The following is a 17,951-nucleotide window of genomic DNA, read 5'->3' as shown; positions in this document are numbered from 1 at the left end:
CAGGGAGGGGTTGAGGCGAATAGTATCGATGTATTTAAGGGGAAGCTGGATAAACACAAGAGGGAGAAAGGAATAGAGGGATATGGGGATGAGTGAGTAGGGTGTGAGGAGGCTCGTGGAGCATAAACACCGGCACAGACCTGTTAGCACCAACCATTTGGGGGTTTGGTGGAGGGGGTGTGGTCAGGGTCTGTGAGAAACTACCCTCTGATCCCTGTCGCTCGTGCGAATCGCCCTCCCACCTTCTCTGGCACGACACTGTTCCACCAGCGGTCCCAGAGTGACCTCCCGACGCCCCCCCCCCCCCCACCAAGGGCAGTCCCAGAGTGACCTCCCGACCCCCCCCCCCCCCCCACCAAGGGCAGTCCTAGAGTGACCTCCCGACCCCCTCCCCCACCAAGGGCAGTCCTAGAGTGACCTCCCAACCCCCTCCCCCACCAAGGGCAGTCCCAGAGTGACCTCCCGCCCATCCCAAGGACAGTCCCGGAGTGACCTCCCGACCATCCCAAGGGCAGTCCCGGAGTGACCTCCCGACCCCTTCCCCCACCAAGGGCAGTCCCAGAGTGGCCTCCCGACCCCCTCCCCCACCAAGGGCAGTCCCGGAGTGACCTCCCGACCCCTTCCCCCACCAAGGGCAGTCCCAGAGTGGCCTCCCGACCCCCTCCCCCACCAAGGGCAGTCCCAGAGTGACCTCCCGACCATCCCAAGGGCAGTCCCAGAGGCCGTGATTCAACTCGGAATGGGACAGGGAGGAGCCGACAGCTCAAGGTCGACGATAAAAGCAGAAAAAAGCTGCTGAACTCCCCAACACGTTCACCCTTCCTCTACAACCCAAACCGCCCCGCCCCACCCCTCCACAATCCCACACACACACACACACACAGACACACAGCCCACCCCTATCCTCCATCCCCACCCACACTCCCAGTGCTGAGGGAGCACCGCATTTAGAAGAATGAGAGGTGATCTTATCGAAACGTCTAAGATTATGAGGGGGCTTGACACGGTGGATGCAGAGAGGATGTTTCCACTGATGGGGGAGACTAGAACTAGGGGGCATGGTCTTAGAATAAGGGGCCACCCATTTAAAACTGAGATGAGGAGAAATTTCTTCTCTGAGGTTTTTAAATTTGTGGAATTCGCTGCCTCAGAGAGCTGTGGAAACTGGGTTAGTGAATAAATTTAAGATGGAATGAGACAGTTTCTTAAACGATAAGGGGATAAGGGGTTCTAGGGAGCGGGCGGGGAATTGGAGCTGGGTCCATGATCAGATCAGCCATGATCTTATTGAATGGCGGAGCAGGCTCGAGGGGCCGTGTGGCCTACTCCTGTTCCTATTTCTTATGTTCTTATGTACTGAGGGAGCACCGCATTGTCAGAGGGACAGTACTGAGGGAGTGCCGCACTGTCGGAGGGGCAGTACTGAGGGAGCGCCGCACTGTCGGAGGGGCAGTACTGAGGGAGTGCCGCACTGTCAGAGGGGCCGTACTGAGGGAGCGCTGCACTGTCAGAGGGGCCGTACTGAGGGAGCGCTCGCTGTCGGAGGGGCAGTACTGAGGGAGCGCCGCACTGTCGGAGGGGCAGTACTGAGGGAGCACCGCACTGTCGGAGAGGCAGTACTGAGGGAGCGCCGCACTGTCGGAGGGGCAGTACTGAGGGAGCGCCGCACTGTCGGAGGGGCAGTACTGAGGGAGCGCCGCACTGTGGGAGGGGCAGTACTGAGGGAGCGCCGCACTGTCGGAGGGGCAGTATTGAGGGAGCGCCGCACTGTCGGAGGGGCAGTACTGAGGGAGTGCCGCACTGTCAGAGGGGCCGTACTGAGGGAGCGCGCGCTGTCAGAGGGGCAGTACTGAGGGAGCGCCGCACTGTCGGAGGGGCAGTACTGAGGGAGCGCCGCACTGTCGGAGGGGCAGCACTGAGGGAGAGCCGCACTGTCGGAGGGGCAGCACTGAGGGAGCGCCGCACTGTCGGAGGGGCAGAGCTGAGGGAGCGCCGCACTGTCGGAGGGGCAGAGCTGAGGGAGCGCCGCAATGTCGGAGGGGCAGGACTGAGGGAGCGCTGCACTGTCGGAGGGGCAGTACTGAGGGAGCGCCGCACTGTCGGAGGGGCAGCACTGAGGGAGCGCCGCACTGTCGGAGGGGCAGTACTGAGGGAGCGCCGCACTGTCGGAGGGGCAGCACTGAGGGAGCGCCGCACTGTCGGAGGGGCAGTACTGAGGGAGCGCCGCACTGTCGGAGGGGCAGTACTGAGGGAGCGCCGCACTGTCGGAGGGGCAGTACTGAGGGAGCGCCGCACTGTCGGAGGGGCAGTACTGAGGGAGTGCCGCACTGTCGGAGGGGCAGTACTGAGGGAGCGCCGCACTGTCGGAGGGGCAGCACTGAGGGAGCGCCGCACTGTCGGAGGGGCAGTACTGAGGGAGTGCCGCACTGTTGAAGGGGCAGTACTGAGAGAGTGCTGCACTGCTGGAGGTGCCGTCTTTTGCATGAGAAGTTAAACTCAAGTCAACATGAACCACAACAACTTGCATTTATATAGCGCCTTTAACGGAGTAAAACGTCCCAGGGCGCTTCAGGGAGCTTAAATCAAACAAAATTTGACACCGAGCCACATAAGGACATATTAAGGCAGGTGACCAAAAGCTGGGTCAAAGAGGAAGGCTTTAAGGAGCATCTTAAAGGACGATGGAGAGGTTTAGGGAGGGAGTTCCAGAGCTTGGGGCCCAGGCAGCTGAAGGCACGGCCACCGATGATGGAGCGATGGAAATCGGGGGATGCTCAAGAGGGGGATTTCGAAGAGCGCAGAGATCTCGGGGGGTTGTGGGGCTGGAGTATCCTGCGATGTGCTGTGATGGAGGAGCAGGGACACGTCCCAGGGTCCTGGCTAACACTCCTCCCTAAAACAACCAACAGCAAAACAAAGCAGCAGATTAAACGATCAATCATCTCACGGCGGGATATCGCTGTGCGTCAATTAGCTGTCGTGTTTTCCCACATTACAGTAGCCACCGCTCTCCAGGGCAAGTCTTTATTTGCGAAGGGCATTGCGATGTGTCTGGGAGATGTGAAAGAATCACAGAGCACAGCAGGAGGCCATTCGGCCCATCGTGCCTGCTCTGTGAGAGAGCGATCCAATCAGTCCCACTCCCCCGCCACTCCCCCGCTCTTCCCCCCCACAGCCCCGCAAATATTTTCTCCTTCAGGTATTTATCCAATTCCCCTTTTGAAAGTTACGCTTGAATCTGCTCCCACCGCCCTTTCAGTCAGCGCACTTCATATCGCAGCAACTCACTACGGGAATAAAAATTCTCCTCGTCTCTCTCCCTGTGGTTCTTTTGGCCGATTATCTTCGATCTCTGCGTCCTGCAGCTACCGCCGTTCTGTGCCTGTACTGAACCCCAGAACCACCGCTGATCTTGAACAGCTCGATCAAATCTCTCTCTATAAATGTACGGCAAACATCAGATTTGGGGCCAAACGTTTAACGCTCCATCAAAGGGCCTGTGGCAAACCTGGGGGGCACTGTCGGAAACTGGTGTGTGTGTTTTTTTTCCCTTTCCCGAGACATGTTAGGAGGGCGTCAGTGTTCGTACTGGGCTCTTGTTTGCAGATATAAAGCAAAATAAGAAACACATTTCCGTGACGTAGTGTCAGTGGTGCTGGAGGAAGATGTAGTGTGAGGTTACATTCACTGGGATGAGTTACAGTAGACAATGGATCAAAGCCAGGGAGCGTTTCAATTCCAGCTTCAAGAAACACTGGTTTCAGCGGGCACACTCGAGACCATCAGGACTTGCACATGGAGGGAGAGGCGGATTGCAGTCAGCTGTGGCTCAGTGGGCAGCACCCTCGCCTCTGAGTCAGCAGGTTGTGGTTTCAAATCCCACTCCAGGGACTCGAGCACAAAAAAATCCAGGCTGACACTCCCGGTGCAGAGTTGAGGGAGTACCACACTGTCAGAGGAGCAGTACTGAGGGAGTGCTGCACTGTCGGAGGGGCAGTACTGAGGGAGCGCTGCACTGTCGGAGGGGCAGTACTGAGGGAGCGCTGCACTGTTGGAGGGGCAGTACTGAGGGAGCACTGCACTGTCGGAGGGGCAGTACTGAGGGAGCGCTGCACTGTCGGAGGGGCAGTACTGAGGGAGCGCCACATTGTCAGAGGGGCAGTACTGAGGAAGTGCTGCACTGTCGGAGGGGCAGTACTGAGGGAGCCCCGCCCTGTCGGAGGGGCAGTACTGAGGGAGCCCCGCACTGTTGGAGAGGCAGTACTGAGGGAGCCCCGCCCTGTCGGAGGGGCAGTACTGAGGGAGCGCCGCATTGTCGGAGAGGCAGTACTGAGGGAGCGCCGCATTGTCGGAGGGGCAGTACTGAGGGAGCACGGCACTGTTGGAGAGGCAGTACTGACGGAGCACTGCACTGTCGGAGGGGCAGTACTGAGGAAGCGCTGCACTGTCGGAGGGCCAGTACTGAGGGAGCACACGCTGCAGTCGGAGGGGCAGTACTGAAGGAGCGACGCACTGTTGGAGGGGCAGTGCTGCACTGTCAGAGGTACCATCTTTCAGATGAGCCGTTAAACCGAGGCCCCGTCTGCCCTCTCAGGTGGATGTAAAAGATCCCAGGGCTGTATTTTGAAGAAGAGCAGGGGAGTTATCCCCAGTGTCTTGGGGCCAATATTTACCCCTCAATCAACATCACTTGTAATGTATGCACTTGTAAGTTTGTAGAGCTGTGAGTGACTTAGCCAGTCACATGATGTTCACAAGACTCAATAAAACCCCAGCCAGTTGGGTCGCAATCATCCACGATGAGGTATGTGGTTGTGAGCCTAGTGGATGAATTGGTTATGTGTAGCGTGATTGTTAAACCTTTGCAAATAAACCCACTAGTTCTTAACAGCAATGTGTTGCTATGAATTCTAAAGGAAAGAACCCATGAAGCAAATAGATTACATCACTAAAATCAGATTTTCCAGTTATTATCTCATCGCTGTTTGTGGGAGCTTGCTGTGCACAAGTTGGCTGCCGCGTTTCCCACATTGCAACAGTGACTACACTCCAAGTACTTCATTGGCTGTGAAACACTTTGGGACATCCTGAAGTTGTGAAAGGCGCTATATAAATGCGTGACTTTGTTTACTTCAGACAAGTACAGAAGAGAGAGCACAAAGATGTTTGGAGGGACACCCTTCACCCCCTCCCCTCCCCTTAACACTCTGCTTCTCGGTGACCCTTCCCTCACCCGACAGCTGTGTTGAGTTTTTGACAATGTAGAATGGGAAGTCAGGGGGGGGAAAGGTGGGGGGGTGTTGTCGATGTCCTGAGATCAGAACTCAACATAAATACCCCAGGAGATTCTCGAGTCGAGGCGTACCCAGCACATGACCCTGTACCGACCCCCCATGGTTAGCGTGCGGAAAGGTGAACTGGATTACTGAAAGGTCATGGACCCTTGACCTGATGATTGTGGAGCAATGCAGCAGAGACGGAGGCCATTCGGCCCATCGTGCCTGGGAGAGATTTTAACCCTGCCCGCCCGGCAGTTCAAAGTTCCGCCTCTAATCTATTTGCTTCATGGGATCTTTGCTCAATAACTCATAGCAACATATTGCTATTAAGAACTAGTTGGTTTATTAACAAAGGTTTAACAATCACACTACACATTACCAGTTCATCCACCAGGCCCACAATTGCATACCTCATCGTGGATGACCTAGATCCCACTGGCTGGGGTTTTATTGAGTCTTGTGAACATCACATGACTGGCTAAGCCACTCCCACCTCAACAGCTCTACAACTATTTTAAAGTTGTATGTAAAGTCGAGTGCCCCCTTTTGGTAAGGGCACTGGAACCCACAAATTTCATGCCCAGGAGCAGTCGTACGAGGAAGCCTTCCGACCTGCCCGCTCCCCTCCGCACAGGGTGCCCAAAGATCAGGAGTGTGGGACTGAAGTGCAACCAGAATTTGAGGAGCAGCCCCTTCAGATATTGGAAGAGGGGCTGCAACCTCGCGCATTCGACATATACATGGAACACGGACTCCTCCAGACCGCAGAAATTACAGGCGGCCTGGGAGTCCATGAGCCGGCTTAAAAACCGACTGCACGGGACTGCTCCGTGCAACACCCTCCAGGCCAAGTCCCCAATAAAGGGAGGACTCCCGCGTAGAGAGCTCTCCATTGGGGACCCCCGCCTCATCCGGATGGCAAGATGGTGTCACCAGCTCCACAAACCTGGGAGTATCCTCACAAGTACATATATTACACCCCTAAAATAACTACCTGCACTTATATAGCGCCTTTAACGTAGTAACGCATCCCAAGGTGTTTCACAGGAGCGTTAAAATTTGATCCTGAGCCACATAAGGTGATATTAGGACAGGCAACCAAAAGCAAGGTCAAAGAGGTAGGTTTTAAGGAGCGTCTTCAAGGCGGAGAGGTTTAGGCAGGGAGTTCCAGAGCTTAGGGCCCAGGCAGCTGAAGGGACGGCCACCGATGGTGGACAATTAAAATCGGGGATGCGCAGGAGGCCAGAACTGGAGGAGCGCAGAGATCTGGGAGGGTTGTCAGGAGGTTACAGAGATCGGGAAGTTCGAGGGCGTGGAGGGATTTGAAGACAAGGATGAGAATTTTGAAATGGAGGCGTTGATTAACTGGGAGCCAATGTCGGTCAGCGAACACAGGGGTGATGGGTGAGCGGGACTTGGTGCGAGTTAGCAGGGGGCAGGGTGGGGGAGGCGGGGAGTGTGAAGGCTGCAGCGTTTTAGCCCCCTCGGAAGATCAGGTTAAAATTTAACATCTGATAATCGCTCCTGTGCAGCACCCTGGGATATTTTACTATGTTACAGGCGCTAGATAAATTCGAATTCAAACATTTTGCTCTCTCAGGGGGTGGATGTAAAAGATCCCACGGCCACTAGTTCGAAGAAGAGCAGGGAAGTTATCCCCAGTGTGCTGGGGCCAATATTTATCCTTCAATCTCATCACTAATATAGATTATCTGGTCTTCATCACATTGCTGTTTGTGGGAGCTTGCTGTGCGCAAATTGAACTGCCGCGTTTCCCACATTACAACAGTGACTACACTCCTTAAAAGTCCTTCATTGGCTGTAAAGTCCTGAGGTCGTGAACATCGCTACAGAAATGCTGGATTTTTTGTGAAGTTGTATAAGCAACTCCTCGATTTCAAAATTCTCGATCATTATTTTCCATGGCCCCGCCCCTCCCTATCTCTGTATTCTCCTCCAGCCCCACAAACCCCCACCCCGGGATGTCTGCGCTCCTCTAATTCTGCCCTCCTGATAATCCCTGATTATAATCGCTCAACCATCGGCGGCCGTGCCTTCTGTTGCCTGGGCCTTAAGCTCTGGAACTCCCTCCCTAAACCCCTCCGCCTCTCTTTCCTCCTTCAAGACGCTCCTTAAAACCTACCTCTCTGACCGAGCTTTTGGTCACCTGCGCTAATTTCTGCTTACGCGGCTCGGTGTCAAATATTTTTTTTATCTCATAGCAGTCCTGCGAAACGCCTTGGGACATCTCACTACGTTAAAGGCGCGATATAAATACAGATTGTCGTTAAACGGGGAGGAATTTCATCCTGACACAAACGCCCCAGGGGCAAGAGTCCGAGCGCAATGTGCCATCTTTTGATTGCTCCTGTTCGAAGTCAGCCTTTCCTGTGCTGCGGTGAAAGCTGATGTTCCAGACTGCTAAACGCGACAGGACAAACACTCTGTCCGCCTCGGGACTGCGGGACTCGGTCAGCCTGTCCCCAGACCAGACAGAGCTCCCAGTCTCCGCAGATGTTGCCAATCCGGAGGAAGTTTAGATTGGCCTTCCTGTCGCGGGGGGATGAAAGGCAGAGCACTTTGGGCAGCTCCCCAGATCCACTTTTTTAAAAATGTTTTAATCAGGCTCAACTTTAATGAGACCGTACCTCGGCCCCGAGCATTCTGCCTCTCCCACGTCCATCGCTGTTCTGACAATTTACATTTTTTTTTTGCAAATAAGAACATTCAAATCACGCAAGTCAACGAGCTCCAGATTACCCCTCGGGGAGCTGTTACTGATTATTGGCTTAGTTCCACACAGCCACGGTTCAGCCATTGTCTCATAGACATAGAAACATAGAAAATAGGTGCAGGAGTAGGCCATTCGGCCCCTCGAGTCTGCACCGCCATTCAATAAGATCATGGCTGATCATTCACCTCAGTACCCCTTCCCTGCTTTCTCTCCATACCCCTTGATCCCTAATTACACCTAATTATGTCTAATTACACCAGAAAAGCGCAGAAGACCTGGTTGTTTGGGTTCTGGCCTGTTGTTAAAACAGCCAAGTAACCAATGAGTCAAGGAGCCTTGAGCTTAATGCCTGCCCTCACCTCCCTCTCTGTGTAACTTCCTCCAGCTCCACAAACCACCCCCCCCACCACCACCGAGATCTCTGCGCTGTTCCAATTCTGGCCCCTGACTCCACCATCGTTGGCCGTGCCTTCAGCTGCCTGGGCCCCAAGCTCTGGAATTCCCTCTCTGAACCTCTCCTGAGCTTTCGGGGTGCGGGTGGTCAGGGGTTGCGTTATTGCGGGGGAAAGGGGGAGAAGACTGTGTTGTGTCAGTGGCCTGTTGAGCGGTGAGGTTAACAGTCATTGAATCTTAATGAAATGGGAGCGATGTTACTTTGAAGACAGTGAGTGCTGTGAAGCAGGATGAGTCGAATTTAAACGCATTGAACATAAATTTAAATCCAATCCTCGTAAAATATTCCTTTTATTCAAAGGGTGCTGACTGTTCTGGAATGATTTCCCAGCTAGGTTTAAAACGGGCTGGGGGTTGGGGTGGGGGGCAGGGGGTGAGGAGCGGGGTGAGGGGGTGGGGAGAAGGGTGGGGGGATGGTGGAGAGCGGGTGGAGTGGTGGGGAGCGGGGTTGGGTAGGGAACAGGGTGGGGAGCGGGGTGGGGGGTTGGGGTGTGGAGCTGGTGGAATAGGGAGTGGGGGGGGAGCTGTGTGGGGATGGGGGGGGTGGGGAGCTGTGTGGGAGGGGGGGAGCTGTGTGGGGGTAGGGGGAGCTGTGTGGGGATGGGGGGGTGGGGAGCTGTGTGGGAGGGGGGGAGCTGTGTGGGGGTAGGGGGAGCTGTGTGTGGGGGGTGGAGAGCTGTGTGGGGAGCTGTGTGGGGGTAGGGGGAGCTGTGTGTGGGGGGTGGGGAGCTGTGTGGGGGTAGGGGGAGCTGTGTGTGGGGGATGGGGAGCTGTGTGGGGGTAGGGAGAGCTGTGTGGGGATGTGGGGGGTGGTGGGGAGCTGTGTGTGGGGGGTGGAGAGCTGTGTGGGGAGCTGTGTGGGGAGCTGTGTGGGGGTAGGGGGAGCTGTGTGGGGGGGTGGGGAGCTGTGTGGGGGTAGGGGGAGCTGTGTGTGGGGGGTGTGGGGCTGTGTGGGGGTAGGGGGAGCTGAGGGTGGGGGGTGGGGAGCTGTGTGGGGGTAGGGGGAGCTGTGTGTGGGGGGGTGGGGGGGAGCTGTGTGGGGAGCTGTGTGGGGATAGGGGGAGCTGCGGGGGAGAGGGAGCTCGGGCAGGCTGCTGGGATGTGTGGAGGGGGAGCAGCGCAGGTTTGCCAGAATGATCCCGGAGCTCGGAGAGTTAAATGCCGAGGACAGGTCACACTGACCAGGCTTGTATTCCTTCGAGTGTAGAAGACTAAAGGGCGACCTAAATGAGGTATTTAAGATGATTTAAGGAGTTGATAGGGTCGAGGGAGAAAATCTATTCCCTCTGGTGGGGGCAGCACCTTACAATTACAGCCCGGCCGTTCAGGGTGACGTTAGCAAGCACTTCTTCACACAAAGGGCCGTGGGAATCTGGAACTCTCTCCCCAAAACGCTGTTGAGGCCAGGGGTCAATTGAAAAATGTAAAACTGCAATGGATAGATTTTGTTAAGGTGATTGAGGGAAAGGGAAGAGAGACGGATAAATGGAGATAAGTTACAGATCAGCCGTGATCTCACTGAATGGTGGAACAGGCTCGAGGGGCTGAATGGCCTCCTGTTCCTATATTCCTTCCAATGACTTTTTCAGAATTCTTACAGTGTGCGTAAGGTCGGAGATCTGACCTCCTCCACCCCTCTCCCACCCCTCTCCAACCTCCCTACCTCCCCCTCTCCTCCCCCTCTCCTCACCCCCTCCCCCCCCCATTCTCGCCTCCCCCACCTCCTCCTGCCCACCCCTACCACCGCCCCCTCTCCCCCACCACCCCTCCCTCTCCCCCACCCTCTCCTCCCCCACCACCCTTCCCTCTCCCCACCCTCTCCTCCCCCACCCCCAGAGGAGTGGGTTGACCACCTGTTGAGGTGAGCAGATGGGGGTAACAGTCAGCCCAGGTGCTCAGGTTTGGCCCAGGAGGTGACACTGCTCTGTGCACAGGACCCTGGAGTGGGACTTGAACCTACAACCTGCCGACTCGGAGAATATTTGCCGCTGATCAATCGAACAGTTTACGTTGACATGGAGCAGGTCATGGACAGAGTCGTTCTCTCCCAGTGGCCAAACACAGGGTCACTGGGCAGGAGGAAGAGCATGGAGAGAGGGGTCCAAGGCAGGGTGGGAAAGAAGAGTCTTTCAAGAAAAAGAGAAAAGACTTGCATTTCTATAGTGCCTTTAGAAACATAGAAACATAGAAAATAGGTGCAGGAGTAGGCCATTCGGCCCTTCGAGCCTGCACCGCCATTCAATGAGTTCATGGCCGAACATGCAACTTCAGTACCCCATTCCTGCTTTCTCGCCATACCCCTTGATCCCCCTAGTAGTAAGGACTTCATCTAACTCCTTTTTGAATATATTTAGTAATTGGCCTCAACAACTTTCTGTGGTAGAGAATTCCACAGGTTCACCACTCTCTGGGTGAAGAAGTTTCTCCTTATCTCGGTCCTAAATGGCTTACCCTTATCCTTAGACTGTGACCCCTGGTTCTGGACTTCCCCAACATTGGGAACATTCTTCCTGCATCTAACCTGTCTGAACCCATCAGAATTTTAAACGTTTCGATGAGGTCCCCTCTCATTCTTTTGAATACAAGTCCAGTTGATCCAGTCTTGCTTGATATGTCAGTCCCGCCATCTCGGGAATCAGTCTGGTGAACCTTCGCTGCACTCCCTCAATAGCAAGAATGTCCTTCCTCAAGTTAGGAGACCAAAACTGTACACAATACTCCAGGTGTGGCCTCACCAAGGCCCTGTACAACTGTAGTAACACCTCCCTGCCCCTGTACTCAAATCTCCTCGCTATGAAGGCCAACATGCCATTTTCCTTCTCAACTGCCTGCTGTACCTGCATGCCAACCTTCAATGACTGATGTACCTTGACACCCAGGTCTCGTTGCACCTCCCCTTTTCCTAATCTGTCACCATTCAGATAATAGTCTGTCTCTCTGTTTTAACAACCAAAGTGGATCACCTCACATTTATCCACATTATACTTCATCTGCCATGCATTTGCCCACTCACCTAACCTATCCAAGTCACTCTGCAGCCTCATAGCATCCTCCTCGCAGCTCACACTGCCACCCAACTTAGTGCTATCCGCAAATTTGGAGATACTACATTTAATCCCCTCGTCTAAATCATTAATGTACAATGTAAACAGCTGGGGCCCCAGCACAGAACCTTGCGGTACCCCACTAGTCACTGCCTGCCATTCTGAAAAGTACCCATTTACTCCTACTCTTTGCTTCCTGTCTGACAACCAGTTCTCAATCCACGTCAGCACACTACCCCCAATCCCATGTGCTTTAACTTTGCACATTAATCTCTTGTGTGGGACCTTGTCGAAAGCCTTCTGAAAGTCCAAATACACCACATCAACTGGTTCTCCCTTGTCCACTCTACTGGAAACATCCTCAAAAAATTCCAGAAGATTTGTCGAGCATGATTTCCCTTTCACAAATCCATGCTGACTTGGACCTATCATGTCACCTCTTTCCAAATGCGCTGCTATGACATCCTTAATAATTGATTCCATCATTTTACCCACTACTGAGGTCAGGCTGACCGGTCTATAATTCCCTGTTTTCTCTCCCCCTCCTTTTTTTAAAAAGTGGGGTTACATTGGCTACCCTCCACTCCATAGGAACTGATCCAGAGTCTATGGAATGTTGGAAAATGACTGTCAATGCATCCTCTATTTCCAAGGCCACCTCCTTAAGTACTCTGGGATGCAGTCCATCAGGCCCTGGGGATTTATCGGCCTTCAATCCCATCAATTTCCCCAACACAATTTCCCGACTAATAAGGATTTCCCTCAGTTCCTCCTTCTTACTCGACCCTCTGACCCCTTTTATATCCGGAAGGTTGTTTGTATCCTCCTTAGTGAATACCGAACCAAAGTACTTGTTCAATTGGTCTGCCATTTCTTTGTTCCCAGTTATGACTTCCCCTGATTCTGACTGCAGGGAACCTACATTTGTTTTTACTAACCTTTTTTCTTTACATATCTATAGAAGCTTTTGCAGTCCATTTTAATGTTCCATGCAAGCTTCTTCTCGTACTCCATTTTCCCTGCCCTAATCAAACCCTTTGACCTCCTCTGCTGAGTTCTAAATTTCTCCCAGTCCCCGGGTTCGCTGCTATTTCTGGCCAATTTGTATGACACTTCCTTGGCTTTAATATTATCCCTGATTTCCCTTGATAGCCACGGTTGAGCCACCTTCCCTTTTTTATTTTTTCGCCAGACAGGAATGTACAATTGTTGTAGTTCATCCATGCGGTCTCTAAATGTCTGCCATTGCCCATCCACTGTCAACCCCTTAAGTATCATTCGCCAATCTATCCTAGCCAATTCACGCCTCATACCTTCAAAGTTACCCTTCTTTAAGTTCTGGACCATGGTCTCTGAATTAACTGTTTCCTTCTCCATCCTAATGTAGAACTCCACCATATTATGGTCACTCTTCCCCAAGGGTCCTCGCACAACAAAATTGCTAATTAATCCTCTCTCATTACACAACACCCAGTCTAAGATGGCCTGCCCCCTAGTTGGTTCCTCGACATATTGGTCTGGGAAACCATCCCTTATGCACTCCAGGAAATCCTCCTCCACCGTATTGTTTCCAATTTGGTTAGCCCAATCTATATGCATATTAATGTCACCCATTATAACTGCTGCACCTTTATTGCATGCACCCCTAATTTCCTGTTTGATGCCCTCCCCAACATCACTACTACTGTTTGGAGGTCTGTACACAACTCCCACTAGCATTTTCCGCCCTTTGGTATTCCGTAGCTCCACCCATACCGATTCCACATCATCCAAGCTAATGTCTTTCCTTACAATTGCATTAATTTCCTCTTTAACCAACAATGCCACCCTGCCTCCTTTTCCTTTCTGTCTATCCTTGCTAAAGGTTGAATACCCCTGGATGTTGAGACCCCTGGGCCTTGGTCACCCTGGAGCCATGTCTCCGTGATGCCAACCATATCGTATCCGTTAACTGCTATCTGCATTGTTAATTCGCCCACCTTATTCTGAATACTCCTCGCATTGAGGCACAGAGCCTCCAGGCTTGCCTTTTTAACACACTTTGACCCTTTAGAATTTTGCTGTAAAGCGGCCCTTTTTGTTTTTTGCCTTGGGTTTCTCTGCCCTCCACTTTTACTCATCTCCTTTCTGTCTTTTGCTTCTGTCTCCATTTTGTTTCCCTCTGTCTCCCTGCATTGGTTCCCATCCCCCTGCCATATTAGTTTAACTCCTCCCCAACAGCACTAGCAAACACTCCCCCTAGGACATTGGTTCCGGTCACAACCTCAGGACGTCACAAAGTGTTTTACAGCTATTAAAGATCTCACAACCCTTTGGAGCTCAGTGGACAGCACCCTCATCTCTGAGTTAGAAGTTTGTGGGTTCAGGTCTCACTCCAGAGACTCGAGCACAAAATTTAGGCTGACACTCGCAATACAGTACTGAGGGAGCGCCGCACTGTCGGAGGGGCAGTACTGAGGGAGTGCCGGACTGTCAGAGGGGCGGTACTGAGGGAAAGCCGCACTGTTGGAGGGGCAGTACTGAGGGAGCGCCGCACTGTCGGAGGGGCAGTACTGAGGGAGCGCCACACTGTCAGAGGGGCGGTACTGAGGGAACGCCGCACTGTCGGAGGTGCCATCTTTCGGATGAGACCTTAAACCAAAGCCCCTGCTCTCTTGGGTGAACGGAAAAGATCCTATGGCACTATTTTGATGACTAGCAGGGGAGTTGTTCCCCGGTGTCCTGGGGCCAATCCCTTACAAAGTTGGCGGAGTACAGCTAGACTGCAAGAGAAGGCAAGTTGCTATATAAATGCAACCCTTTCTTTTTTATTAGTGTCCCAAAAATGGGGTTTGTCAATTTGCAAAAGTCTGAAATGGGAGAGTTTCCAACTCAATGACGCACTCCTTATCCAGATGGAAAGTGCTGCACCCTAACGTACGCCCCAGGGACCTGACTGCCCAACCAATCGCTGCCCTGTGTCAAGTCGCTTTGGTATTGCCCAGGGAGGCGGGAGGGACTAACTGTCTCCACCGCTAGGGGGAGCCCGACTTGCTGCCCATAACCGGGCTTGAAACCACGTGGCTGCGGGGAACTACGCCCTTAATTTACATACTGGACGGTTAATTGGTCCAGAGGCAATGAGACCCAGCTTTTAATTTGCATACTACGCTCCGATAGGTCAGATTCGATTAGAAACCCCGCCCCCTCTCCGCCTCGTTGTGTGCAGAGTCCGGGTGTTACGTGCGGTCCTAGCGCCTGCTCCGTTCACAGATTTTTAATTTAAAAGTTCATTAACTTTTTTGAGTTTGTGCAAATGACACCAACCGGACTCTCGATTTATGAACTTTAAATCGGGCAATAACAACTCCTCCAACCAAATACCAATTCCCAAAGTTATTGTTTTCTTTAATTCTTGTCCTTTATTCCACTTCATCTTAACTTTTAAAAAAAGATCTTGCAAGAGGTCATTTAATTTCACTGGAACGGGACCCCGTTTCAAGCCTCACTTAGAAACAACTGCAGTGATCTGAGAAAGGAAAATAACATCTGTGCTCCCGTCCCGCAGTCTCCCGCTGACCAAACTCCGCTTTCAGATTTAACACTAACCAACCCAGCAGAGAACCGAATCCACAAACTACTTTGCAAAGTGCTTCTGACCTCGACACAGAAAACACACACATTTGAACATGCTCTGAGCGTGTGAAAGGAAATCTCATCCAAAGCTCCAGCAGGTCCGCCTGCTCCACCCGAACACACAGCCAGTGAATCCGCGCCTGCTGCTTCTCACCGACAGTACAATGCAGGGCCGGGTTTAACATTCACCCACCGCTGGCAGCGAGTTCAGCAATGATTGCAACAAGTGAGCGAGAAGGGACCGGGTCTCTGAGCTCGAACGCACTGGGTCTCGATGCTGTCAGCCGGGGGCTCAGTGGGCAGCACTCTCTCGCCTCTTCAGTCAGAAGACTGTGGGTTCGTAGTCCCACTCCAGGGACTTGAGCACAAAAATCCAGGCTGACACTCCCAGTGCAGTGCTGAGGGAGCGCCGCACTGTCGGAGGTGCCGTCTTTCGGATGAGACGTTAAACCGAGGCCCCGTCTGCCCCCTCAGGTGGACGTAAAAGATCCCGCGGGCATTATTTCGCAAAAGAGCAGGGGAGTTATCCCCAGTATCCTGGGGCCAATATTTATCCCTCAATCAACATAACACAACAACACAGATTATCTGGGTCATTATCACATTGCTGTGTGTGGGAGCTTGCTGTGCGCAAATTGGCTGCCGCCTTTCCCACATTACAACAGTGACTGCACTCCCCCAAAAAGTACTTCATTGGCTGTGAAGTGCTTTGATACGTCCGGTAGTCGTGAAAGGCGCTATATAAATGCAAGTCCTTCTTAAAGCACTCTGAGACACCCCGAGTTGGCGAAAGGCGCAATATAAATGCATGTCCTTCTTAAAGCACTCTGAGACAGCCTGAGTTGGCGAAAGGCGCTATATAAATGCATGTCCTTCTTAAAGCACTCTGAGACAGCCTGAGTTGGCGAAAGGCGCTATATAAATGCATGTCCTTCTTAAAGCACTCAGACAGCCTGAGTTGGCGAAAGGCGCTATATAAATGCATGTCCTTCTTAAAGCACTCTGAGACAGCCTGAGTTGGCGAAAGGCGCTACATGAATGCAACTCACCCAGGGCCAGGCTGAGGTTGACCGAGTTGGGATACTGTACTCCGTGCACCATGGACGGGCTCTGCCACCAGCTCGGCTCTTCCTCCTCGATGTGGAAGTCGTTGAGGCTTTGGGCGCCGTGGCTGCGCTGGGGCTGGCGGGCGTCGCACACATGGCAGGACTGGGTGACCCCCGTCACGCCGGTCTGCAGGCAGTATAGCTCGGGTCCCGCCGCGCCGCACTGGGCGCTGGCCAGCACGGTCCGGTTGAAGGCGGCGTTGCAGAATTCCGGCAAGCAGCGCTGCGCCGCCCCGCCGCCGCGTCCGTAACACGAGTCCATGCCAGCGCGGGCGCAACACAGGCGCAAAGACAGCGCAGCGAGCACCGCCAGCAACTGCGCCATAAGTCCGCCGCAAATAAACTCCTGCGCTGCTGCTCCGCTCCGCTTCCCTCTCCCTCTCGGTCCCGCTCCCAGAAAACAATACCACGCCAACTTCATCCCATGACTACAGCAAATTTTTTTTGATTATATCAAAGTTACGCCTGCCGCATATTCCTGGTCCTCTGCCCTCTGGTGGGGGGAATACCGAGTGCATGTTTGCAAGAATGAATCTTGCATTTCTATAGCCACTTCAGGACACGGCCAATGAAGCCCCGTTTTTTTTCTTGGCGTTCAGCCACTGTTGTAATGTCCTGGGGCCAGGGACTCCCAGGTGTCAGTGGGGACGTTGCATTTTATCAAGGAGGCTTTGACGGTGGCCTTGAAACGTTTCCTCTGCCCACCTGGGGCTCGCTTGCCGTGTAGGACTTACGAGTAGAGCGCTTGCTTTTGGAGTCTCGTGTCTGGGGCATGCGGACAATGTGGCCCGCCCAGCGGAGCTGGTCGAGTGTGGTCAGTGCTTCGATGCTGGGGACGTTGGCCTGATCGAGAACACTGACGTTGGTGCGTCTGTCCTCCCAGGGGATTTGCAGGATCTTGCGGAGACATCGTTGGTGGTATTTCTCCAGCGATTTGAGGTGTCTGCTGTACATGGTCAACGTCTCTGAGCCATACAGGAGGGCGGGTATCACCGCAGCCCTGTGGACCATAAGCTTGGTGCCAGATCTGAGCGCCAGAAACTGTCCTAAGTGGAGGAAGAGCATCCCGGGAGGGCGAGCACGCAGAAACCAAGCGCAGACAGCGGAAGGAGCGTGCGGCAAACCAGACTCCCCACCCACCCTTTCCTTCAACCACTGTCTGTCCCACCTGTGACAGAGACTGTGGCTCTCGTATGGGACTGTACAGTCACCTGAGAACTCACTTTTAGAGTGGAAGCAAGTTCTCCTTGATTTCCAGGGACTGCCATTGAGGTCCTGGGACCAATATTTATCCTTCAATCAACATCACTAAAAAACAGATGATCTGGGTCATTATCACATTGCTGGTTGTGGGAGCTTGCTGTGCGCAAATTGGCTGCCGCGTTTCCTACATTTCAACAGTGACTGCACTCCAAAAGCTTTGGGAATTCCCGAGGTCGTAAAAGCTGCTGTACAAATGCAAGTCTTTCTTCTGGAGTTGCTAAGTGCATGCCCTAACTTTCTGCGGCTGGTGTATTGGGCAATGAATGTGCAAATCCAGCAAGTTCTTAAAAAATATCGGCAAAGCAGCGTGAATCGACCAGCAATTTCTGGAGATTCACGACTCACAGCGTTTCTCTTATAGCCCCCTGAACATGCTGGTTGATTTGACCATTAATAACGGCGTGTGTTATTAACACGCTGTGATTTGTCCAGCACGGTTTCAACCAATGTGCTCATT

The 17,951-nt window shown here is 53.2% G+C and overlaps 1 protein-coding gene across 1 annotated transcript in view; it reads right to left on the bottom strand.

Annotated features, from left to right (window-relative positions):
- The window catches only part of LOC139233071 (laminin subunit gamma-3-like), a 113,818-nt gene extending 97,233 nt beyond the window's left edge, over positions 1 to 16,585 (bottom strand). The window contains exon 1 of the mRNA XM_070863590.1: positions 16,175 to 16,585. Within this exon, the coding sequence (XP_070719691.1) occupies positions 16,175 to 16,556 (382 nt within the window). The 5' untranslated portion in view covers positions 16,557 to 16,585. The remainder of the gene's footprint in view (positions 1 to 16,174) is intronic.
- Positions 16,586 to 17,951: the final 1,366 nt, after the last annotated feature.

The sequence above is a fragment of the Pristiophorus japonicus genome, chromosome 20 (genome assembly GCF_044704955.1).
Source record: "Pristiophorus japonicus isolate sPriJap1 chromosome 20, sPriJap1.hap1, whole genome shotgun sequence".
Taxonomy (NCBI): domain Eukaryota; kingdom Metazoa; phylum Chordata; class Chondrichthyes; family Pristiophoridae; genus Pristiophorus; species Pristiophorus japonicus.
The sequence above is the reverse complement of the archived record's forward strand: the minus strand, read 5'-3'. Positions and strand labels throughout refer to the sequence as shown.